The 25,726-nt window shown below is 50.7% G+C and overlaps 3 protein-coding genes across 7 annotated transcripts in view; all 3 read right to left on the bottom strand.

The window, feature by feature from the left end:
• Positions 1 to 4,033: 4,033 nt before the first annotated feature.
• On the bottom strand, positions 4,034 to 12,326 carry LOC129622981 (uncharacterized). Its single transcript, XM_055539938.1, has 2 exons — positions 11,934 to 12,326; positions 4,034 to 4,441 (listed from the first exon to the last, which is right to left on the bottom strand). The coding sequence occupies exons 1-2, from the start codon at positions 12,184 to 12,186 to the stop codon at positions 4,086 to 4,088; spliced, it is 609 nt and encodes a 202-aa protein (XP_055395913.1). The 5' UTR covers positions 12,187 to 12,326; the 3' UTR covers positions 4,034 to 4,085.
• A 1,012-nt stretch (positions 12,327 to 13,338) lies between these two features.
• Positions 13,339 to 17,577, bottom strand: ZFP36L2 (ZFP36 ring finger protein like 2). Its single transcript, XM_055539937.1, has 2 exons — positions 17,204 to 17,577; positions 13,339 to 16,711 (listed from the first exon to the last, which is right to left on the bottom strand). The coding sequence occupies exons 1-2, from the start codon at positions 17,252 to 17,254 to the stop codon at positions 15,302 to 15,304; spliced, it is 1,461 nt and encodes a 486-aa protein (XP_055395912.1). The 5' UTR covers positions 17,255 to 17,577; the 3' UTR covers positions 13,339 to 15,301.
• Positions 17,578 to 21,204: 3,627 nt separating this feature from the next.
• Positions 21,205 to 25,726, bottom strand: part of THADA (THADA armadillo repeat containing) — a 334,534-nt gene continuing 330,012 nt past the window's right edge. For all 5 annotated transcript variants that reach the window (XM_055539939.1, XM_055539943.1, XM_055539942.1 and 2 more), the window contains 2 exons: positions 23,630 to 23,799; positions 21,205 to 22,350 (listed from right to left, as the gene is read on the bottom strand). In XM_055539939.1, coding sequence (XP_055395914.1) covers positions 21,955 to 22,350; positions 23,630 to 23,799 — 566 coding nt within the window. In that variant the 3' untranslated portion in view covers positions 21,205 to 21,954. The remainder of the gene's footprint in view (positions 22,351 to 23,629; positions 23,800 to 25,726) is intronic.

Genomic DNA, 25,726 nt, shown 5'->3' on the forward strand with positions numbered 1-25,726 from the left:
CAGAATCTCTTGGGACGGTCTCAGAGCCTAGAAATCAGATGTGCAATTAACCCAACGCAGGTAGAGAGAGCTCTTGGAGGCAGGTTTGCCTGGTGGCCTTGGGCAAGGCATGAACTTTCTCTGAACCTCAGTTTCTGCCTCTGTAGTATGGGATCATCCTCTCTGAAAGTGGAGGTAGAGATTTTTAAGAGACAGTGTGGTCTAATGAGCGAGCTTCCTTTACTTTTATGAAACTTGAAGCTCATTTGATGAAACAAAACTTCCCCTTGGACCTTCAGGGAACAGGGCAATCATAGATGAGGAAACAGAGGCACAGAGGAGTTGAGGAACTTGCCCAAGGTCACACAACTGATAAGTGGGAAAACTGGGAGGGAACCAGTCAGGCTGGCTCCAGAATCTGTGCTCTGAGAAACCAGATGGACCACGAAGGCTGCTGGAAGGCATGGCGTTATGGAGTGTCTGGGTGTTGGAGTAAGCTGGGTGGAGAAGGGGGAGGGGATGAATAGGGCTAAAGGAGGCAGAGGTACCTTCTCACCCAGTGCTCACCCAAGGAACGTGAGAGGGGAGTTGCCTTCTCTCTGCGTCCCTCCTCCCTGGAACCTAGCACCCAACTTTTCTACAAGTGACCAGAGGAAGGTTTGCATGGATGGTGCAAGGGTGGGAAAGAAAGTTGGGCCTTAACATTTTCTAGTGTTATTGTGTGCCACGTGTGGTATATGTTACTTCAGTTAATCCTTGCCCAGCAGACAACTTTCCTGCTGGGGGAGGTTAGCCATTTCAGTTCCTGACCAGCTCCTACCCTCTGAGGGGGGGTGACTGCCCTGGGCCCACTGACACAGGGGAACAGAGGGAAGGAGATATTCTCCTGGGTTTTTGGGACCTCACAGGCCAGGGCAAGCGGGCAGTATGCTTCTTCCCGAGGGGGATGGGGAGCCAGAGAGCCAGCCCTAGGCCACCCCTCCCTCTCCCCAGGGTCCCCCTTCCTTCCTGCTGTCCTGCCCTGTCTCTGACTTCGGCCAGACTCACAGCTGTCTCCTGAGTCATCTTTACTTTCTAGCTTTCTGGTTTTTACTCACCTGTCTCTGTAGTTTGAGTTTCCACCTTGGTAAGAATTCTCTGTCTCTCCCTCTCTCCTTTATACTAACAAGAACACACAGCCAGCTCAGTCACAACTCCAAAGGACTCTCAGGGAAGAACCTCAAGGTCGAGGGGCCCCTGAACCTCTCAGCCCACTGAAGCCACCAGGGCGAGTCTTGGCTGCAGGTCCTCTGGGTCAGAGCCTGGCTTTCCTGGGGCTGAGCAGTCCACCCACGCATGTACTGTAACACCTCTAGCTTCCATCATGGGCTCCCTGCCACGTCATGGCAGTTAGAAAGCCGCCTTCTAGGGCTAGCACAACTTCAAGGGCCTGGGTTTGGTGGAGAATGTGCTGCATAAGTGTTGGCCGCTATTATTAAGATGAACTGGAGAAGGAACATCTGTGCATGGCCAGATGTCAGGCTGTGTGGCCAGATGTCAGGCTGTGTGTCCAGAAGGACCTCAGGAGCTCAGAGCAGGGAGTGGAGACTCTAGGCTGGAGCAGTCAGGGAGGCTTCCTGGAAGAGAAGGCCTCAGATGTGGTGCTAAGGGCTGAGGCTGGGAGTTGACTGGAAGGCAGGCATCTGGGCTGGGGATGAGATGTGCAGGGAAGTGGGGCACCTTTGTTCATCTGTGAGAGAGTGGCAGAGACAGCTGTGCCAAGGATATGAGCAGGTGAGCTGTGAGTCCACACTGGCTCAGTACAGAGGGAGTGCTCCATGCCAGGCAGAGGCCTCTGCGACAGAGACCCCCATCCCCAAAGGCTTTAATAGAGAGCAGCTCTGGTGGTAAGGAAGGTAGCATACTTTATTTGTAGGGGGTGCATGGCCTACAGCAGGCCCAGGAGGAGCCCAGGGAGACCCTTTGGTCTGTCCTCTGGGCCCAGATCAAAAGCTGGGGATGTCCACTCCTGTAGAGCTTCTGTGACCCCCAGCCTTGGACTCCTTGGCCTCCATGATCACCCCTTCACAGGCCAGCCCACAGGGCTTGAGGTGGTGGGACTGGAGGGCCGGAAGGGCTGTGCTGTCCAGGGCCTGCCGCTGGCGGGTGAGGGACAGGCCCAGCATGCTGTTTACATTTTCCCTCCTTTCCTTCTGGTGGCCCTGCTGGCCGGCGGTTATACCACTGCGGTTTCTTGGCCCCAGGGAGTGCCTCCCTTACATAACCCCTGACACAACGGCCCCTGACACACACACACACACACACACACACTGACCACGCTCAGGCTCACACGCTTCTGCACACGTACACACTCACTCACATGCTCTTGCTGAGATGCCCCTCCACAGTCTCACATCCTCAGTGGGCAACGCTCCTGTCTTGGGAGGATTTTTACGGGCTCCCCGCCACCAACCACAGTCACACGGATGGGGCCTCCCCACTGGGTTCAGGGGGAGAGTCTTCCCACCTCCTGGCCCTCAAGTCCCAGGTGCCCTGAGCCAGAGGGACTGATCCAGGCCTGCCAGGGGCTCCTGGGTGACAGCCTCAGTCTTTGGCTCCAGCTCAATGGGGGATGGGGGTGGACAAAGGTGAGCTGCCCTCTGAGAGCCTGGGGGTGTGAGGAGTTGGGGCTCAACATGGGAAGAACTGAGAACAGGACCGGGAGACAGAAAGAGCAGACCCCAGGGGATAGCCCCTGTTACCTGGACTCCAAAAAACCTCAGTACAGGCACACAGGGAACAAACGGGGGTGGGAATGGCCTTGGAGGCTCAGAGCTGGGCTGGGGGTGGGGAGGGAGGGGTGTATTGGGACATTTTGGGGGCGTTTCTATGATGGCTGGTTTCAAGCTTTTAAGTGCACATTGCCCTCTGCAGGGGTCCCCAGCCTCTGAGATCTAGTGCCTGATGATCTGCCGTGGAGCTGACATAATAATAATAGGAATAAAGTGCACAAGAAAGGTCATGCACGTGAATCATCCCGAAACCACTGCCCTCCCGGATCTGTGGAAAAACTGTCTTCCACGAAACCAGTCCCTGGTGCCAAAATGTTTGGGAACCTCTGCTCTACACATGGGCTAGCCTGCAGCTCAGCAATGCTGCCTCCACGAATTCATCTGAGGCAAAGATTCACCCAAAAGTCTGTGAGTAAGCATGTTTGTGCTGCATTGCTCGTGAAAAAGTGAAAAAGTGCAGGGCCTTGGTGGCCGCCACCAAGCCCTCCCTCCTACCCTGGGTGGGTACCCTGCTTCCATTAGAGAAGATGCTGGTGGGCTGACTGAGGAGGGTGGGTCCATGGCCAGGGTGGTAAGTGTGACCCTGCTCTGTGAACTGAAGTGTGCACGAGTTTGTAGAGATATAGTCACACAGTCAAAGTCTCCGGAAGGCCTCACTCAAAGCAGCTACTGTGTGGTCAGCTGTGCCGAGTGGGGCTGAAGAGGGCGCTCTGGAGGAATGCTTCCGTTTGGACACGTTGGAATGCACTGTCTGCTGCTTGGGTACTCAGAACAAGCATGCATGAGTTTGGAACAAGAGGACAAACTCAAGTGGGGGTCATGCCTACAGTCTATCCCCCCGTCCCCGGTTCTGAAGGGCCTCGAAAGCAGGTGGGGGCCGGGGTGGGGCATGCACTGTGGCCCCACCATTCATGGGCTGGGGCGGTGAGCGACTGTCTTCATTTCTCTTGAGCGGCATTTTCTTCAACTGTCAAATGGGAGTGGATGGTACCACTCTCATGGGTCGGGAGGAGCTAGTTTTGTTGCACAAACGGTCTAGGGGCTGGCCTGGGGCGTGCAAGAAGGGACATGACATTCTTGCTCTGAAGGAACTTCCAGGCCAGAGAGGAAGACAGAGCCGTCAGCAGCTGGTGTCAGATCATGTGCTCAGTGCTCCTACAAAGGCCTGCACAGGGCCCTGGGGACACAGTGAGAGGTTAGATCTGAGGTTGATTTTCAGCTGAGGCAGAGGAAGTCGGGGAACATGGGGGGGATGTCCCAGGGGAGCAGAGACCAGGGTGGTGAAGAGCAGTAGGCATCATCAGGCATCCATGCTCTTGGCCAGGTGAGGAGCCGTCAGGCTTGAGGCAGAGCCTGGAAGAACATGTTTAGAAGCTTGGATTTGAGGTGGGGGGTGAGGCACCTGTCAGGGTCATAGGGGAGGAGGGGCCCAATGGCCTCGATGTAGACACTGGAGATGGTGGCTGGAAGGAGGAGCAGCTGGGAGCTGGATTCTCCACCGGCCAGATGAGGAAGCTCCTGAGTTGCTGAGGCTGTAAAACAGACTGGGGCGAGCAGTGTCCAGGCCTGGTCATAAAGCACAGTCCAGCAGTTCAGGCAGTCTGAGGGAAGGGGTGGAGGGAAGCGAGAGGAAGACTCCAAGGAGGACCCCAGGTTCTGGCATAGGTGACTGGATGGATATGGGGTCACAGCTGTGGAGACAGACAACAGGATGGGTGGGAGTGAGGGTCTGTGCTTCTGGGGGTGGGTCCCAGGCTGCTGGGTGGGGCTGCGAGGTGCCACCAGGGGTGAGGTGAGCAGTCCCTTCATCTCTCCTCCACTGGCATTTACAGTCTATGGGACAGAGGGGCAGGTTAGGAATATTTTGGAGTCTCTTGGCTTGTGGAGGGAGGGACATCCATCAAGGGCACCATGGGCGTATCCCATGAATTTCTTTGGGAAAGGACTAACCCTTCAAGGGTTAAATGATGGAAGTTTCCTTCCCTGTTTGCCTTTTACTAGAATATTCCAGAATAGCAGTGTTGTCCAACAGGACTTTCTGCAAAGATGGAAATGATCAGTGCAATAGCCCCCAGCTACAGCTGAGCTATAGCTAGTAGCTTGCTATGTGGCTAGTGCGACTTATGAAGTTTTAAATTTCAAGTTAAACGTCCATACCCACATGTGGTTAGTGCCTGCATATGAGGCAGCACAGGTCTATCTAGAATTTCTAAAGGAAGGCAGTGGTCACTCTCATCTTAAGGCCCAACTGGCTGGGTGGGTTTGCTGGCAGCAGGTGAGAGAAACTTCCTGAATCCCCTCAGACTGGGTGTCTATTTGATGGAGTGTGGAAACAACAACAACAAACCAAGAGAGCAGTTAACAAGCTGTTACATCCTACTTCCTACCTGCAGGGCTCTGTCCTTACTATTTGGGTTGACGGACTCATCTGAACTTCATGATAGCCCTGGGGGATAGGTCCGACATTTTATAAATAAATGGGGACGACAAGCCACTGGTCACGATCTCACAGTAGGCAGTAGCGAAGCTAGGCTTTGAACCTGATGGCTTCTCTGCTACCCACTCTGCTTGCCTGCCCACAGTGTCATCTGTGAGACCCTGAGTTGGGCTCTCTCCTAAGCACTTCACCCATGACATCATATTTTCACCCTCCTGGGGGCTTTGTGTAATAGAAGCTGCATGATCATCCCCATTTCAGAGATGAGGAAACTGAGGCTCAGAGTTGGCTCAGGATTATACAGGTAGGGAGTGGCTGGGAGGTGAGATCTGAACCCAGGTCTGTGGGAGCCCTGGCCTGTAGCCCCTGAAGACTGGGACCCCGCATAGAGGGGTGATGATGCCTCCCAGGAGCCCTCTCACACTCCAGGCCCTGCAGAACTTTGAGTTCCCAGGGCTGTGCTGAGTAAACTCCTGGTATGTCCACCCTGTAAACCCTCCAGGCCCTCCCTGAGGAGCCAGATGAACAGAATATCCAGACCTGATGCACTGAGCCTCTAGGCCCACAGGGTTTTAGGTCTGCTTCAGTATGAGTCAACATTCAGCATTTTCACCAACAGCTCTACCTAGGGAGGACAAGTGTCCTGGGTGGTCTCTTTTCCTAGGATTTATGTAGACACCCAGAAATTGGGAAGTCTCCAGAAGGGTCCTTCTACCCTTAGTCTTCTTAACTGTGGAATGAAAGGGCTACACTAGGTCCTGGTTTTTTAAACCCTTTTTTAGAATTAAAATTGTTTTTAGGGACTTCCTTTGTGGTCCATTGGCTAAGGCTCTGTGCTCCCAATGCAGGGGGCCCAGGTTCAGTCCCTGGTCATGGAACTAGATCCCACATGCCACAATTAAGATCCTATATGCTACAATGAAGATCAAAGATCCTGCATGTCACAGCTAAGACCTAGCACAACCAAATAAAAAAAAAATTTTTTTTAATTGTTTTTATAAGGAATCTTTTTTTTTTTTTTAAATCTACTTGCTATACAACCGACATCATCTTAACATGTGACTGGGGCTGTCTTACTCCCCAGCTTAAAACGCTTCAATGGCTTCCCCCTGGGGACAGTGCCTGCCCTCATAAAGCTTAGAGCCTAAGAAGGAAGGACCATATAGACATAAACAAATGCATTTAAAATATGTCAGAGGATAAAAAATGCTAGGGAAAAAAATAAAGCAGGATGAAAGGTGCCAGATGGGGCTGTTGTGTTGACAGAGAGGTCTGGGTGGCCCCCTGGAAAGGTGACTACAGGAGACTGAAGAAGTGTGGAGGAGCATGACAGAGCGAATAGCATATGCAAAGGTCCTGAGACAGAGAGCAGGTCCAGCATGATCATGAACCAGCAAGGAGGCCTGAGTGGCAGGAGCAGATGAGGGGGAGAGTCAAGGTCAGAAGGGAAAGGGCTAACGGGTGGACAGGGAGGGATAGACAAGAACCTTGTAAGGCCTTGGTAAGATTTTGAGATTTTACTCTGAGTGAGGATTTTGGGCTGAAAGGTGACTCAAACTCATTGTGTTTTAAAAGTTCAGGTGAGGCAGGACAGGGTCTACCCTGGAAAGAAATCCTGGAAGGCCTCCTGGAAATTTCTATCTGTCGATAGTGTGGGAGTAAAGCAGGAGTCTGAGAGGTAGCCTGGGATGATGTGAAGAGCCACTGCTTAGCTTCCTTTGAATTCTGCTGCAGCTTTTTCCTAGCTGTGTGGCCTCAGGCCTATGACAACTCCTCTGAGCTGAGTTTCCTCATCTTTGAAATGGGGATAGTAACAGGGCTTCAGTCTTGGCCATCAGGAATGAGTGCACAAGTATTTTTATGTGGTCACCCATGGAGCATGCATCATTATGTAGGGGAAACAGACAATAAAAGTTATAAAAACCAATGTAGGGACTTCTTGGCAGTCCAGTGGTTAAGATTCTGCACTTCCAATGGAGGGGACATGGATTTTATCCCTGGTTGGGGAATTAAGATCTCACATGCCGTGTGACGCGGCCAAATTAAAAAAGCAAACAGAAAAAAAGAAAAACCAGTGTATCACTTTGGAAAATAGAATTAACAGTTCCTCAAAAAGTTAAATGGGAGTTACCATATGATCCAGCAATTCTACTTCTGGCTATATAACCAAAAGAACTGAAAACATGTTCACACAAAACTTTGTGTATCAATGTTCACAGCAGTATAATTCAATAATAGCCAAAAGGTGCAAAACAACTCCAATGTCTATCAACTGACGAGTGAAAAACAAAAGGCTTTTATTCCTAGGATGGAATATTATCTTGTCGTACAAAAGAATGAAGGCTGATTCAACATGAATGAACCTTGAAAATAAGCACACTCCGTGAAGGCAGGAGTGGCATGCATCAGTTCACCTCTGTTCCTGTAGCGCCGGCATGCACCAGACAAGCAAGAATGATCTGTGGGATGAATGAAAGGTCCCGGACAGCATCCCAAGGCCGTGGAAGGGAGCCAGGCTGCCTGTCTGACTCACACCAGCCCAGGCCCTCAGCAATATATGCCTTCTTCCCTGTGGCACCTGGGATTTCCATGTTCACAATGCATCACCTTGAGAGTCTAGACATCCTGTGGATACATTGGCCTGTCTGGCCCTGAAGCTTCAACAGTAGCCAGGCCAGGGAGAAATAACCAGGATCACCTACCTATCCATGTCCCTTAGCCACGCTCCTCTCCTCTGGGGTGCACCCGTTCACTCAGTGATGCAGGCGAACAAATAGCAGGCCACCAAGGGCCCACAGCTCCTTCTCCAGTGGTGCGGGGCTCAGAGACTGTTTGCGAGCTGCCCCTCCCTCCAGCTAGTCCAGGGGCGGTGGGACTTGATAAGACAAGGCCCTGGGCCTACATTTCAAAGGGTCTCCTCTCCTCATAAAACTGGCACCAGGCCCAGTGGAGAGGTCACAGGCCACCCCACAGCTTGGTCCGGCCTCCTACAGAGGGTCACGGGGAATTCTGCGTTTCATCAAATAGTGTGGGGGCCATGGAGTTGTATTTGCAAATAATTTTAATGAGCCAGAAACGAGGAGTTTAATAAGTGGAAAACAGAGAACTTTCCAAGGCCACAGCTGGGAAACACTTGCTTTTTAAAAAAAATTCCGCCTGGCTTCCCAGGCCAGCTAAACACCCTGACAGGAGGGCCCGACTGCCAGAGGAATCCACAAGGAAAACAAAGCTTATTTTTAGAGAAATATTTTAAAACTCGGTTTCAGCCGAGCTCAGGAGTTTTCTTGTCTGTCTAAAATCCTTAATATCTTTCCTTCTATTTCAGTGCTGCCTCTCACCCCAGAGGGCACAAGAACTTCTATCTGACAAGAGCTATTTCTGCAACAGATGAAAATAAAAGGGCCCCTCCCCCGGCCAACCAGAGAATTAATTGTTTCTAAATACGTCCCTGCAGTCAGGCCCAGGAGGCCTGTCCTTGGCAGGTGTGAGCGGCCATAAAGTGGGTCTGGGGTCCCTGCAGGCTGAAGCCTGTCTGCCACCCTCCCGCTCAGCCTTGTTCTACCCACTGCCCTGCAGGAAACGGGTGACAGCCTGGCTGCCATTTCCGGGTTTTGAAAACAGTTTTCAACTTCAAAGACGCCTGTGATAAAGGACTGCTTTTCCTCAGAAGATGTTGTTAACTCTCCACCCCAACAGAGACACCCACACTCCATCACACAGACACGTCCAGATCCAAACATACAGCAACACCCCCAGATCCTTCCCCACACCCCACAGACCCACACACCTAGCCATACAGCAACAGCTACACAGACACACTCACAGCAACAGGCAGGCACACCCAAACCCAGCCACACTCATATTCAGATACATACACAAAGCAACAGAACACACACACAGCAATAGACACATTGAAACCCATACAGAGCAACAGACACGCTGAAACCTGTACCCACACAGAGCAACAGACACGCTGAAACCTACACTCGCACAGATATAGATACATACCTACACACACACACACAGCAAGACACATTCAAACCTATACCCACATTCATACACACATACACAGAGCAACAGACACACCCAAACCCACACCCACACTCACAGATTTCCATACCCACTCACCAACTCTCACACCCTGCAGACATACATACCTCACAAATATCACAAATGTAACAGATCCATTCACCCCACCGTTGCAGCCACATAGACCAGTATTCTACAGCAACCCCCCACACAGACACAGACCCCTGACATTAAGCAATACCATGCCCGTGTATACGCCCAGCCAGAGAGACAAGGACCCAGAAACACCCTCCATGTGGATGCCCTCTCAAAAGACTTCCTTCCACACATACAGATACACCCTTAGATACATATCCACACTCATACACTTTCCAGGTCCAGCAAAAACTGTCAGGAGAGGTTGGGAGAACCCACCTAGGCAGCGATGGACCTGGAGGTGCTATGGCTTCTGCTGCCTCTGGTGGGGGGGCCCTTCCCACAGGGTTCCTCCCCAGGCAGGCCTGTTCCGCTGCCAGGCTCTGACTCCTCCCTGACCCTCCCTCTTTTCCTCCCTCCCTCCTGGCCTTGCCAGCAGCAAAAATTGGAAATGCCCTGGATGGCTACAAATTTGCACATCTCCCAGAAAGCAAACAAGAAAAAATAAACACAGTTCAATGATGTAACAACAATGGAAAATAGCTACAGGCTCTTGATAGAAACCTGTATGCAGGTTAGGAAGCAACAGTTAGAACTGGACATGCAACAACGGACTCGTTCCAAATAGGAAAAGGAGTACGTCAAGGCTGTATATTGTCACCCTGCTTATTTAACTTCTATGCAGAGTACATCATGAGAAATGCTGGGCTGGAAGAAGAACAAGCTGGAATCAAGATTGCTGGGAGAAATATCAATAACCTCAGATATGCAGATGACACCACCCTTATGGCAGAAAGTGAAGAGGAACTCAAAAGCCTCTTGATAAAAAAGTGAAAGAAGAGGGTGAAAAAGTTGGCGTAAAGCTCAACATTCAGAAATCTATCATGGCATCTGGTCCCATCACTTCATGGGAAATAGATGGGGAAACAGTGTCAGACTTTGTTTTTGGGGGCTCCAAAAATCACTGCAGATGGTGACTGCAGCCATGAAATTAAAAGACGCTTACTCCTTGGAAGGAAAGTTATGACCCAACTAGATAGCATATTGAAAAGCAGAGATATTACTTTGCCAACAAAGGTCCGTCTAGTCAAGGCTATGGTTTTTCCAGTGGTCATGTAGGGATGTGAGAGTTGGACTGTGAAGAAAGCTGAGCGCCGAAGAATTGATGCTTTTGAACTGTGGTGTTGGAGAAGACTCTTGAGAGTCCCTTGGACTGCAAGAACATCCAACCAGTCCATCCTAAAGGAGATCAGTCCTGGGTGTTCATTGGAAGGACTGATGCTAAAGCTGAAACTCCAGTACTTTGGCCACCTCATGCTAAGAGTTGACTCACTGGAAAAGACCCTGATGCTGGGAGGGATTGGGGGCAGGAGGAGAAGGGGACGACAGAGGATGAGATGGCTGGATGGCATCACCAACTTGATGGACATGAGTTTGGGTGAACTCCGGGAGCTGGTGATGGGCAGGGAGGCCTGGCGTGCTGCAATTCATGGGGTCGCAAAGAGTCGGACACGACTGAGTGACTGAACTAAACTGAAGCCTGGCTGCTTACCAGGGGCGGTGTAAGCTCCCATGAACTCAAAGGCCAGGGAAGATGCAGAGACCCAACTTCTGCTTTCAAGATGTGGCCAGAGTTTGCCACACTCTTGAGGCCATATCTGTCCTCACTTTTGTCACCTAGAGCACAATGACGATCAAATGCCTGGAGACAGTTCCCTTCCAGGTTCAAATGCTCTCTTGTGGGCTTACTCTCTGCATACATTTAGCCTGGAGGTTTCTGAGACCCCCAGGCCAACTTCACCAGCGAGCATCCCAGTGCTGGGCCAGATCTGCAGCCAAGAGCTATGCCTGTTTGTCCTTCCCACCTTGGGCCCTCCAGGCCCAAGGACCCTGGCGGGTCCTTTCATGTGGGTTCCTGAACCATGGCAGGGCGCACAATCCTCCATCTATTCCCAACAGTGGGTGCAGAGCTTTGGCCTTCTCAATAGTATTTTTGTGTGCCCCCGCCGCCCCCGTTTCATACACTCAGCAGTATGTTCAGACAGTGAGGGGGTGGGCAGTATCTACATGCATGCAGCCAGTCTCAGAAATAATTTAGAAAGTGACGTACACTAATTAGGCTGCTTAAAAAATACCTTAGTTTTTAACAGCTAGTGGAAACGCTACTATCGAGCCATTCTCAACATCATCATGCTCTGGGCTCATTTTCACAACTAACTACAAAAGAATTTTACTTTGGGTATAAGACAGGAGTTAGTTTTGGTTCCACTCCCCGTCCTGTGATAGGAATCCTGGCTTGTACTTACTTGCAGTTTTTACTTCAAGTTCCCTTAATTTACAAGGAAACTTGTCTAAGGGTGATCCAGCAATAGTAGAGCGTTTTGTTTGCTGTTAATTCCAGCCACTGCAGGAAGACAATGACCCCATACCCTCCACTGATCTGCAGCAAGAGGAAATTTCTGAATGATCCCCCCACACACCCCTGAAGCTTTGCATGCTCCACTGGGTCTAAAATACAAAACATCAGCTCCTAGCAGTTGGGCTTTCAAACAAACCGATTTTTAAAAATGAATGTGGCTTACCCCAAAAAGAATTTGAATGTTCCAGTTGATCAAAAAGTACTTGTTTAGGAAAATCAGTTTTGGAATGAAATGGAAACAAGGCCTTTGAAATGCAGTTTGGCCCTACATAGCACCACATTTTAGACTTTTCCTTGCCATTGTACATTCTTACGGTAAAGGACTCTGAGCCCGCAGGGTCTTCACCCATCCAATCCTCCAGGGCCGCAAGCTTCCCTTCCCCCACAGCTGAAGCTTTCAGCCAGGGGCCAGGCATTTGGGAGAACTTAGAAACTGTTCCCGATCCCCTTTGGCAGCATGCGCCCAGCACCAAAACGCTCCAGTTAACACCAGTGCAAACACTGTTAGCGTGAAGCAGCTGCTCAAGGCCTGGCAGGCTCCACTGATCACCCCCACCCAACCAGACTCAGCTGTGAGACTCAGGAGACCCCAGTGAACACAGGGTCAAGGGGTTGGGAGTACGGGTGATAGAAGCCAGTTGCTGTAGATGAGGAAACAAACTTTTGCTAAAGCTCTTATTTACTTTGGAAAAAGTGAGAATCAAAAAGTGAACTGTGTGTGTGTTAGGGGTGGGTGAGGGGTAGAGAAGGAAAAACAGGAATTGATTTATGAAGCACATTTTTAAGCTTTAAAGCAATTGTAGGAAAGAACCATACTCAGGTTTTGTTCAATTGTGTGAGAATCAGCAGAGAGATTGAAAGCTTTTTTTTTTCCTTTTTTCCAGACCTGGGTTGAATTTGCTTTCTGGCCGCTTATAGTAGTCTCAAGCACAGACACTAATCCTTTTGCATAAATAACGTGTGTGCTCACTCCCAGAGGAAGCTGTCCACATAAACAAACACTACCCAGATATAAGTTTAACTTGTTTAATCTTCCTTCTCTTTCCGTCCTCAGCACAACCAGGCTTTCCAAGGTCCAGGCCAAACCCTGGTTCTCTGGCCCAGAAAGGCTGGGCTTTAACTTCCCGCCCCCAATTCAGCCAGGGGCTGGCAAGACCATCCTCACCCAAGCAGTTCAGTTTCACGGGCGTCCCACTGGAAAAAAAAAAAATCAGACCTTCAGCTGCCACTGCAGACACGTGATCGCTTGGTGACTCACAGGCGGGCCACACCCCTCAGGCCTCCCAGCCAGGACCTGCTACCAGTCAGCCAACTCGGGGATGCATCTTATTAGCAAAGGGAACAGCTAGCTAAACTAATGCCCTTGACAGTCTAAATTACTTTCAGCTAAAAGAACTTGCTATTAAAACATATAGGGAGACAAGCTCTTCAGAACTCAGGCTCTGCCAGCCCTCTAAACCCTACCGCCCAACTCTCTAAGACCTGGGCAATGCCTGACAGTGGTGGGAAGCTAGAAAGCTCTATAGATATCCCCATTTTAAAAAAGGAAGCTATCTTACACATTAATACCTTTTTTTTTCCCAAAAGTTTTATTGGGGGAAAACTACAAAACATTTACAGTACAATGTTTACAGTCACAATTTGTAGTGAACTGATTCCCCAAATATATTACAACTCAAGTTGACTTAACCTTGTTACATTCAAAATACCTACTTCTGTCAAAGTAGTCCACAATACATACATACATAGTGCTCCAACTGTACCTACGTACAAACGAACTAAAGCTACTGCTCATTCAACCGCTGTCCAGAAAAGCATTCCTGCCTTTCCACACGGGGAAAAAAAAAATAGTACAAGTTTTGGAATTTTCTGTAATTAAACAAGGCATATTCATGTACTACATACCATTTTAGCACTAAGAGGTGGCCTCTTCACTTTATATCTATATAAAAAAAAGTGGTAAAAATCTTCTCCTTTTGTGCAGTTGAACCCATCCTACATTCAGATTCTCTCAAGCACTAATAGACAAAATACTTATTTGGTTGAGGAAAATTTAAGGCAAGTTCTGGCCCTTCCAAAGGCACTGTGAGATTACCCTCCCCCCCCCATTATTGCTACATGTCTTTATATGCAGAGTATGTCACAGTAGAACTGGTGGAATAAGCAAACAAAAACATCTTTTGCTAATTTATAAAGTTGGAATGAGAAAAGCATGCCACATGTAAGCCTGATTGCAATGTGGTCATTTTTTCTTTTAAAGTTGGATGGGCTACAACCATTATACATTCTAAGAAAAACTCATAAGATATTCCTCAAACTACGTCCACAGCATCAAGATAGATTTCTGTAAAGAAATCATGCAATCTTTCAAAATTTACGTAAACAAGGAAAGAAATTAATGAAATAAATATTACATACAATCTCTTAAATTAAGATTTTTTTTACTCATTTACAATAAAATAACCATGTGAAGTTACAAAAGGCATATATTACTGTGAAAAGAACATACACTCCACATTTTGCCGATTAATAATGGCAATCATAACTTAACATAATAAAAGAATATATATCTATTGCTTTTCATCATACTTGATAAATACAGTATGAACAAAATTTTCAATGTATACTTTTCACAAGATAATAAATAAGTTAAATAGTTTTTTTTCATATTGAGTTGTGGTGCAGTGGTGCGAATCAACTCAAAACAGCTAAAAATTCAGCAGTTATTCCCCATCAATTATGAACTAAGCTCTGCCCAAGGCTTCCAGAAAGAGCAGACAAAATGGTTCTAAATTAAACATCCACTAAGTGGTGGCAATGAAACCAGTAACCAGTATGAAACTTTGGAATGCAAGGTTTTTTTCTTTTCCAGACATATATAACTTTGTTAAAAAACAAACACCTATGGAGCTGAGGTCTACTATCAAGGCATATTCTTGGCAGATATTGGATTCTAAAAGCTTATAGGTTTATTAGCAAGGCGGTGGTTGGCTGGTTTGTTTACACTGGTCTGGGACAAACAATTAGGAAGGAACCTCTCTCAAGATAAGAGTCCCGACATCTGGACTGTAACTAATGCTTTTCAAGTGAAGATATGGAATGGTGGTTGATAGCTGCTGGTGCTGGGTTGATTTTTCCTAAAATCCCAAACTCATCGGAGACCTAAAAAAGTTTGTTGTTTGGTTTTTGTTCTATTCGCATCACAACTGCTCTGTTGTGAGTCTTTTGTTCATCAATACAAAAAGTTCGTTGGCTTTTTTCCCGCTCAACAAGAATGAAACTTCGTAATAATAATAAAAATAATAATAATAATAAAAAAAAAAACACAAAACGAAGAGGGAACCGAAAGGGGAGGGGTGGGGGCCCCTCCCGGCACTCAAGTTCGAGTCCAAGTGCTCGGCACAGCCTGCAGTCTGCTTGTGACCGATGTCACCCCCCACACTCCCGTGGCCCCCTGCCCCTAAACAGGGGCGCCCTCCAACACCCCGAGAACGGCCTTCCCTTCCTCCTCCTCACTGGCGCCCTCTTGCCTCAGTCGTCGGAGATGGAGAGGCGGCTGAAGATGGGTAGGCGGCGACCCGGGTCAAGGCCGGGGGACTCAGAGCCGCTGAGGCTGCCCGAGCTCAGGGAGCCGCTCAAGTAGCTGTCGCGGTCCGACAGCGAGTCTGGGGGGCTAGGGGGCGCGTCGAACACCGGCGACTCGGACAGGCGGCGTGGCAACTGGAAGCTGAAGGGCGGCGAGGGCGGCGCGGCGGCGCTGGCAGGGAGGGGCGCGCTGGGCGGCGCCGGGGGCTGCGCGGGGGGCACCAGGCCCTGCTGCTGCTGCTGCTGGCTGCGATAGTAGGCGGCGGCAGCCACGGCGGCGAAGTTGTGGGTCTGGATGGCGAGCGGCGTGATGAGGCTGCTCAGCTCCGGGCCGAAGGCGAAAGCGTTGTTGGCGCACGAGGCCGACGAGCAGGTGGCGCAGGGCGCGCCGGGTGCGAGCAAGTCCTCGGCACCCCCGGTGCCATACAGCAGCGCGGCCGCCGCCGCGGCCGCGCAGCACGTCGGGGCGCCGGAGGGCGTGGAGGCTGCCGAGGCCGAGGAGCAGGACGAAGCGGACGACGAGCAAGACGAGGCCGAGGAGCAGGAGGGTGGCGGCGGCGTGCGCGACGTGGGGCTGTCGAGAAGCAGGGGCGACTCTAGGCTCCCAGGGGGCTGGTGGTGGCCCGACGGGAAGCCCGAGAAGCTGAGGCTATGGTGCAGCTTGGGCCGCGGTTCCCGCGGGAAGCCTAGGTGCAGCGCATCGCGGGCGCTGAAGGTGCGCAAGTCCCCGGAGGCGCCCCCGGACGGCGCGGGTCGCCGCTCATCAGCGTTGTGGATGAAGTGGCAGCGCGGCCCGTAGGGGCAGAAGCCGATGGTGTGGAAGGTGCGGCACAGCTCGGTCTTGTACTTGGGGTGCCGCGTCAGGCTGCGCAGCTCGTGGAAGCCGTGCGCAAACTGGCACTTCTCGCCATACTTGCAGGTGCCACTCTCCTCGAAGGGCCGGCACAGCTCAGTTTTGTAGCGCGTCGAATTGATCTGGGAGCCGCCGCCCCCCTTCTGCTGTTGCTGCAGGTGCAGGAGGTGCTGGCTGCGCTCCCCATTCTCGCTGAACGAGCGGTCCCGGAATTTGTTCTCCTTGTTCAGCAGGGCGGTGCCGCCGCCCCCCGACGGCTCCTTGAGGGTGCCGTAGGAGGCCGAGCCGCCGGCCGCCGCGCTACCGTTAGCCGCGCCCGGGAACTTGGGCGAGCAGCTGCCGGGGCTAGGCGCGGGGTGGGCGAGCGCGTGCAGGTTGCTGGCCGAGTGCCGTCGGAGGAAGCCCGGCGTGAAGCCCGAGCTGGGGGCGGTGGCCACGGGTGTCCCCACCGCCTTCTTGTCCAGCATGTTGTTCAGATTGAGGTTGGCCAGGGATTTCTCCGTCTGCCAAAAGGAGGGGAGCGGGGAAGAGATGAAAAGGGAGGAGGGAAGAGTTGGGGCGAGTGGCGGAGTAGCCACTACCAGCCCTCCGATTCTTTTTCTTTTTCGGATCTCGATTCGGCCCAACTTCCACCCTTAAACGCGCACAAGAATCAAGTTCGCACTGGGAGGAGCCGGACTCTCCCACCCTAGGCCGCCCTGCGGCGCGACATGTGATCCTCAGCCGTGGGCCGCAGGCCTGGGCGGCGCAAACCCCGTCCGGGAAGCCCCGGGCAGCGTGGCTGTGGTCGGCTGCGGAGAAACTAACAGCTACAGCGACTCCCTTCTGCCTTTCCTCCCAGCTGCTCCTTCTCCCCGCCCACAAGGCTCGAGCAACAGTGCAAACTCTGGGATTTTTCCCCAATCTAAAAAAGTCAGAGCGGGAAGAAAACCCCCAAAGCCGAGGACAGAAGGCCAAGCCTGAGAACTCGAAGGGCTCCCTGCTCACCCGCGTACCTTGCACAAGAAGTCGATATCGTAGAAGGCGGACAGAAGAGTGGTCGACATGTTTCTGGATCCTCTAATGGTCGGAGCTGGAAACTGGGAGATCCGGAGGAGCCCTCGGGGCGGCGCGGCCGGGCCCGAGCCACGACGAGTAACGGGCGAGGGGCGAGGAAGGGACCGAAAGTTTGCTGGGGGGCGAGAAAAGAGGGAGCGGGGGCAGCAGCGTGGACTGGTTTGAGGGTGCCCGGGAGTACGGAGTTGGGGGGAAAGAAGAATTAAGCTAGAGCGCTCCTCCGCGCCCCGGGGTGCCCGGCCCGCCCCCCCCGCGCGGAGCCGACGGCAGCTCGCGGACTGGTGGAACTCAGCGGCCCGCGAGCGCGCGCCCTATATAGAGCCCCCGGAGCGCGGCCGCTCCGGGGCGGGCGTGCCAGGGGAGGGGACAGAACGCTGACCCCGCCGGGGTCTCCAGGCAACGCCGCCCGCCCGCTGGCGGACGTCAGGAGCCTTCCTGGCTTCCCATTGGCCGCCGCCAATTTTTTTCCTCTGGGGGAGGGGACGGAGAGGCCTCGGGGCGGGGCTGGCCGCCTTGGGCGCCCGGGGCGGCGTGGAGATCTCGGCCCAGATGGGTGCTGCTGGTTGGTGGCGGGAAGATACGGCTCCCTCCTCGGGCTGTTCTGTCGGAAATCCCCAGCACGTCTAACGTGGTTGGGTTTCTGCAGCCCTGAACGTGTCTTTCCCCGCCCGATCCTGCTAGGCGAAATTTCGGAGCTTTTATCTCCCACTCTTTTATACTGGGCGCGGGAATTGCAAAGTGCAAGAATATTGCAACCGTCCGCGTGGCCCGGCTGCTTTGCAAAGGGTCCTCTGGCCGGGGGGGGGGGGGGGGGAGGGCGGGGACTCTGGGCCCTAGTTTAATGGGTGGTGGCTGCGTCTCGACTGCACGTGGAGATGCGGTAGGGGTGGGGGCGGGAGCGGCCACGCGGGCGGCCGCCTGGGCAGTCTCTCCCGGAGGAGCCTGGGCCCGTTTCTCCGCCCCTCTTCCCGCCCAGACTGCAGTAAACAGGGCTTGAATGCCGAGGCCTGCCGGGCAGGGCTGAGTGTCTGAGGACAAGGCGCTGGCTTTGCTAATCACATCACAAGACCTTGAGCCAGGGCCAAAGTCGCGGAGTGGCGCGGGGCGTCCCGGGCGGGAGAGCCGGCTGGGAGGACGGGAGGAAAGGCCGGGAGAGCCGCGCAGGCACGGAGGCCACTTCCTGTCGCCTTGTCCGTCTGCTGGTCTGTCCGGCTTTCCCCAGTCCTCCTGGGGGTCGAGGTACAGCTGCCAGCCGAGGCTCCCGTCCGCCGCAGCCTTGGCCTGGCGCGCCTTCCTAGACCCTCCCTGGCCGTTCAGGGCGCCGCGCCCTTCTTTAGCTCGTCCTGGGTTGCGGGCTCCCGCTGAGGCCGACCCGCAGCCAGGCAAGGCTGGGCACCAAGGATTCGCCTAGTGGGCTCTCCTTACCTTCTCTTGCCAGTCCCACACCCCAGAAGCCTGCATTGATATAAGATTTTGCCAGCCGGTGCCCTCTGGGTGCGAGGCAGACACCACCCCGCCCCAGCACCCAGTGAGGCTTAAGCCGCTGTCAGATCTGGGGTCCGGTCCAGGACACTTCTCCGCAGACGCTGCCTCTGAAAGGCTGGAATCCGGCCCATGATTTCGCACACCTGGCAGCCTAGGCTGTTACTGGGCCTAAGTTGGAAGGTCCAGTACCTGCCAGGGAAAGAAGCTCCCGCGACCCACGCCCCCTTGCCCAGTTGATCTTATTTCTGACTGTGTATCTTTGTGCTTATTTACATTCCGCTGCACTCACTCCCTCTCAGTACCCTGGGAAGGAATGAACTAGGCCTGTCTCTCAGGAAACCAACTCCTTCAAGTTCAGCTTGCATGCAGAGCCAACTACTGGACTCTCCACCCATCCAGGGTGCTTGAGCCAGGGCAGGGCTGCAAGGACTTCAGGATCAGAAACATAGGGCTGGAGTTCAGACTCCTTCCCTTATAAACCACATGGTTTTAGACAAATCACATAATCACTTGGGCACCTGGGTTTCCTTGTAAAACTAACATAATTCCTGCTTTACTAATCTATCACCTTTTGTCAAGGTGCCAATGCAAATGAGTTATGTTATGGTGTTTAAAAGATAAACAAGTATATTCCATCTTATTAAATTGACAAAGCAAAAAAATGGAGCAAGTCAGACCTCCGGATCATGGCTAGGTGGGTGAAGGTCCACAGAATGGTGAATGTAGAGCTGAGAGGGCACCAAAATCTTGGACCCTCCAGCTTGGAGCCAAGGGCAGTGACCTTAGAAGAAGTGACTAGTCTCACCACCCAGCCTACACTGATCGTTAGACAAGGCTGGGCATTCGTGGCGGACACTTGTAGCCTAGAATACCCAAGAACCCTGACCCTGTTTTTGTTCCTTGTTGAAATGAACCCAAATGCAAAGAGTTTGAGGATGGCTCTGACAGTGGGGTATTCTGAATTGCCCCAGGAATGCATCAGGAAAGTGTGAAACAGCCATTTCCCAGGCCACCACCCCTGCTATTGAAGGTCAGTGACAAGATTTCACATACAAAAACCAGTGGAAACATGTGTCTCTCCTGTACTCCCAAGCTGGTGACAACCAGCCAAGATCAAAAGCTGGGGTAATTCCTAGTCAACACCTATGAGAACACCCACTTTGCGAGTTGGGTAGAAGACTTTGGAGCTTGTATGCAAACATGGTATGGTATATGCTTTGGTACAGAGTACCTGCTGGTAAAAATATTTTTATTATTATATAACTGCTTTTATTTCATTTTAAATGGAGAAAAAGGGAATGCTGGCCTTTTCCAGTGAGCTGAGCTTTATTAGAGCCAGTTTCATAATTATTCTACCATGGTTATCATTATGTTGTACCAACAATTACCTGACTTCTCACCAGCCATGTCTTCTCAGAACAAAAAGAAATGTTAAGCTGGCAACTTTCCATCAAGTGTGGGATACACAGATGCCTAACCAGGTAATTAATTCAGGATCACAACAAACACATTTTGAGCTGAATAGTGCAAAACCACCAGGGAATTTCCTGTTCTTTTTAGGACAAAACTTTGGACACTAAATTAACTTCTTTCCATGCCTCTTCCTACAGCTCTTTACTAGTAGGCTCTATTTATTTAGTGTTAGGTGGTTTTCTTTCAAAGAGAAACAAATTATATTTGAAATATAAATCTTCCTGCAGTAGGAAATGATCATATCAAACCGTCTTCCCTCTAAACTGCCTGATCAAACCCTCAAACATCAATAAAATAATTATAACTGGTTGCTCACCTGTGAAGTATTTAAAAATATTTAGACTCTAAAAGCTGAACCAAGTGTACATTCAATTACTGAAATGGTTTCTTCAGAAAACTAGGATGAAGTGGACGTGGATGAGGTTATGACCTATCCAAGCTATGAGTTTCAAGATAACTGTCTTTGAGTGACACTCTGAAATTACAAATTAAAAACGGTAAGCCAGGAGAAGGCAATGGCACCCCACTCCAGTACTCTTGCCTGGAAAATCCCATGGATGGAGGAGCCTGGAAGGCTGCAGTCCATGGGGTCGCTACTAGTCGGATACGACTGAGCGACTTCACTTTCACTTTTCACTTTCACGCATTGGAGAAGGAAATGGCAACCCACTCCAGTGTTCTTGCCTGGAGAATCCCAGGGACGGGGGAGCCTGGTGGGCTGCTGTCTATGGGGTCGCACAGAGTCGGACACGACTGAAGCGACTTAGCAGCAGCAGCAGCAGCAGCGAAAAACAAAATCAGCAGCAAAACGTATGCAATAGCGACACCTGCTGGGTGTCTGAGGAAGTAGGGAGGGCTGGATTTAGAAAAGCAGAAAATCCCGAGGTTTGTAGATTAAATCACTAAAATGGATAAATGTTTTCTGTGATACTAAGTAAGAATCTTTTTGTTACTGCAACCAAAAAAATGATAGTAAACAGTGTAGACATCAAATAAGTCATTTATTCTGACTCCCCTTTCCCCAGGTTCCTTCTAACAGCCAAGAGGCTATGGTTTCAGTGGGTGGTAGAATTATGATTTCTTAACAATGGCACAAATACTTTTTATTGGGGGTCAGGGGGTAGGAGCTTGTAATGGCTCTTTTAATAATGAGGATGGCATGTGTAGGTCACTGAAGGCTTAAACATGCAGACAGTAAAAAACTTATTTGTATGAACTTAATGCTTAATTTTCCCAGGATCCAACATTTGGAACATATTTCTTACTTCACTAAAATGGAATAAAATTTGAAATTTGGACCAAGTGGGTTGTTTGCTAACTAATCCAACTCTTACAACCAGCCAAAAATGGGTGTGGGGGGCAAATCATATGTTAAAACCCAGTTCTGTGTAGTCAATTCAGAGAAAAATGCAGGCTGGCTCTGGTTGGACATTGGAGGTCCTGGGGGATGAGAAAGGTTAATTCAGGCCTGCAGGTGGCCTGCACCTGGGAACAGAGTCAATATTCACTGTGGTAGCCTCACTTCCTACAGTAGCTGCAATAAACGAGGCAGCCTTGAATGACTGAACCTAAGAAAAAATCCTCTGTGGGACAGAAGACTAGATTCACAAAAGGGAGGTGGGGGGAAGAGGCACGGTGTGAAGGGGAGAAGATGCTGGAGTTTCTGTTGAACACTTTACTATTGACTGAGTGGAGGAATAACCCACCCCACCCCAATCCCACAAATCCTTCTTCAACAAGCTGTTTTTGTTCTTGGAAGCATTAACTGATTCGCTGCTGCAGGAGAATCCAAAGCCCTAAGAACTAGGGTGTCCTCCCCTTGCTTTCCTTCCAGAAGACCCAGCAGCCTCAGGCAAGCCAAAGTCCTTTCCTCCCGAATGCGCAGTCTCGTGAACTCTGCAGACTTCAAAAACTCAGCAGTGGGAGGCAGCACTCTGAAGAGCTGGGAGAGGAGGTGGCTTTGCTCCGACGCAGTCCTCTGAAGGTGACGGAGCATCTCGGGGCTGAGGGGACACCAGCTGGACTGAGAGAAGAGGCGGAAGAGGTGCTTGTAGAGGTATTTCACGAAGATCAGGGTCTCGGCCCAAAAGTTGATTTCCGTTTTTTCAAACGGGTAGTCTTCTTCCACCTGAATCAGATGAAAAAGCCGAAACCCAGCCTTATGGGGGCTGTTGACCCAGCCCCAGTCCCGAGCAGAGTCCTGGCAGATGCAGAAGCAGTGTGTCCCCTCCCTCATCTGACAGCGGGCCCACTTTCGCCTGTCAACACCCCTGTACACACACCACTTGCAGCCTTGAAGGTCACCTTCTATTTTCACTCATTGTACTTCTCCACCGGAGAGGAATTCCTCCTCCCCAGACTTAACATGACCTTTGATAAGGATGTGTTTGTGGTTCTCAGCCAAGATACCTTGGGGGACTGGTGCTGAAAAGGGGACCTCAACGCAGGAGGGGACCCTAGACCTGAAGGTGCATCTAGAAATCAGAGAGGAGGGGGAAGGGAGATGTGAGCAGCAGAGCAGAGAGCGAAGTATTGCCAAACAGGAGACACTGCTCTCTGAGGATGAAACCCAATTTCTATAATGCTGGGGACTTTCAAGGTCATTTTTATTGCAGACACTTTATCTTGTCTCCAAATTTCCCATAAACAGACTGCTTTTTGAACTCTTGGCCTGCTGGGGATGCCAAGAAGGCCAGCTGAGTCAGACACTGCCGCAGCTGCTGCTAAGTCGCTTCAGTCGCGTCCAACTCTGTGCGACCCCATAGACGGCAGCCCACCAGGTTCCCCCGTCCCTGGGATTCTCCAGGCAAGAACACTGGAGTGGGTTGCCATGTCCTTCTCCAATGCATGAAAGGGGAATTTCAGTTCTCAAGATGCTTTTGCTGCTTATCTGGGTCCTCAGTTTCCCTATCTGTTGACTGCTCCCCCTGGAGCAGTTTAATAGTTTTATTTTTTAATAAAAATAATTTTAATTTTAATAAAATAGCAGTTTATTAAACCTGGAGGGGTTTAATAGTTTTTTTCTAGCGGCTGAGACCCTGGAAGGACCCTGATTCTCTGGAAGTGTTTCAGCTTCACACCTAATTGTGGGGACCCCTTGGTTACTCTAATGTTGATGAATAAGCATTCTCCATAATTAAACTATCAACTTCCAAGGGACCTCTTTCGAAGTCCCCTCCCCAACTCTGATGGGGAACCCCTGAATCAGCAGGAGAGCTGCCTGAGCAGCACCCAGCAGGCTGGGGTCATGTGGAGATTTTGTTAGTCGGTTACTACTGTGTATCTGAGCATCCGGAAGCACACTTTCAAGCCATATCAGGCTGACAAAAGCCTGTTAAGTGCTGCCTCCAGTGGGCATAGGTAGGACACTCTGACACACCTCTGCCGCCTGAGATCCTAGGGATTACCTGATGTGCGCTCTCCTCACAGGCCATGAGATCCTCACCCTCTCCCAACAGCCATCCCAGCAGGACTGGGAGTCCAGGGGTCAGCTGATCCCACTGCTGGAGCAGGTCACACAGCACAGCCAGAGCCAGATCCAGTGCGCTGGAGGCATCCACCTGACAGAAGGCAAATTCTGCAAAGATGAGAGAGGTGAGCCATGAATGTGCTGCTGAGAGCCAACTGGGAGTCTGTGCAGGATTCGGAGGCAGCGAAAGTCCCAGGTAAAATCACTGCCACCGCCTGGCAGGGAAGCTGGTGGGAGGGGCTCACTAAGGGTTATTTGCTGTCTATACACTAGAATGAATCATAGGCCTGAACCTCACCATTTCCATGCCCCCTATCCCAGTGTGGACAGAAGCTGCCCCATCTACAGGAATCTCTCCCCTCAACCCAGCTGGAAGGATATCAGGAAAGCATCCCACCCAGCATTTCCTCTGCAGGCCTGCTGACAATGCCTGACCTCCATCACTTATGCCCCTTCCTCTAAAGCAAGTCCCATTGAGCACATGACACATTAAATCTCTAACATCTCTGAGCAGGGCATCAGCAAATTTTTTCTTAAAGAGCCAGAAGGTAAATATTTTAGACTTTGGGAGTGTTTTTAATATTTATTCGTTTGGCTGCGCCAGGTCCTAGTGGTGGTATGTGGGATCTAGTTCCCTGGCCAGGGATCGAACCTGGGCCTCCTGCACTGGCAGTCTTAGCCACTGGACCACCAGGGACATCTCAACTTTGCAAGTCTTATGGTCTCTGTCACAATTAACTCTGCGGAAAGCAGCCATAGACAATATGTAAACAAATGGTTGTGGCTACTAGGTTCCGATAAATCTTTATTTATATTCCAATAAAATTGGACTTTCATGTGATTTTTAGGTATCAACAAATAATATTCTTCTTTTTATTTTTTCCAACCATTAAAAAAATGTAAAAGCCATTTGCAGTTCACAGGCTGTACAATGACAAGTTGTTGTTGTTTAATTGCTAAGTCATTTCAGACTCTCTGCAACCCCATAGACTGTAGCCCACCAGGCACCTCTGTCCATGGGATGTCTCAGGCAAGAATATTGGAGTGGGATGCCATTTCCTTTTCCAGGGGATCTTTCTAACCCAGGGCTTGAACCTGTGTCTCCTGCTTGGCAGGCAGATTCCTTACTACTGAGCCACCTGGGAAGCTCCCCAATGGCAGGTGGGGGGCTGGAATTAGCTCATAGTCCACTGCCCTCTGTGTTAGACTGAATTCATTTTTCAGATACTCATCTTCTTAGCTGACTGCGGGAAGGGTGCTGAAAGAGTAGAATGGGGAAGATAAAGGAAGTGGATAAAGGAAGTGGATGACTTGGGGAAACCATTGCTTACTTCACCATTTTGCCTTCAGTTCAGTTCAGTCAGTTGCTCAGTTGTGTCTGACTCTTTGAGACCCCATGGACCGCAGCACGCCAGGCTTCCCTGTCCATCACCAACTTCCGGAGCCTACTCAAGCTCATGTCTGTTGAGCTGGTGATATCATCCAACCATCTCATCCTCTGTAGTCCCCTTCTCCTCTTGCTTTCAATCTTTCCCAGCATCAGGGTCTTTTCAAATGAGTCAGCTCTTCGCATCAGGTGGCCAAAGTGTTGGAGTTTCAGCTTCAGCATCAGTCCTTCCAATGAATATTCAGGACTGATTTCCAGATGGACTGGTTGGATCTCCTTGTAGTCCAAGGGACTCTCAAGAGTCTTCTCCAACACCACAGTTCAAAAGCATCAATTCTTCAGTGCTCAGCTTTCTTTATAGTCCAACTCTCACATCCATACATGGACTACTGGAAAAACCATAGCTTTGACTAGATGGACCTTTGTTTGGCAAAGTAATGTCTCTGCTTTTTAATACGCTGTCTAATTTGGTCACAACTTTTCTTCCAAGGAGTGTCTTTTAACTTCATGGCTGCAGTTACTATCTGCAGTGATTTTGGAGCCTCCCAAAATAAAGTCTGTCACTGTTTCCATTGTTTCCCCATCTATTTGCCATGAAGTGGTGGGACCAGATGCCATGATCTTAGTTTTCTGAATGTTGAGTTTTAA

This window comes from Bubalus kerabau, chromosome 11 (genome assembly GCF_029407905.1).
Source record: "Bubalus kerabau isolate K-KA32 ecotype Philippines breed swamp buffalo chromosome 11, PCC_UOA_SB_1v2, whole genome shotgun sequence".
Lineage (NCBI taxonomy): Eukaryota > Metazoa > Chordata > Mammalia > Artiodactyla > Bovidae > Bubalus > Bubalus kerabau.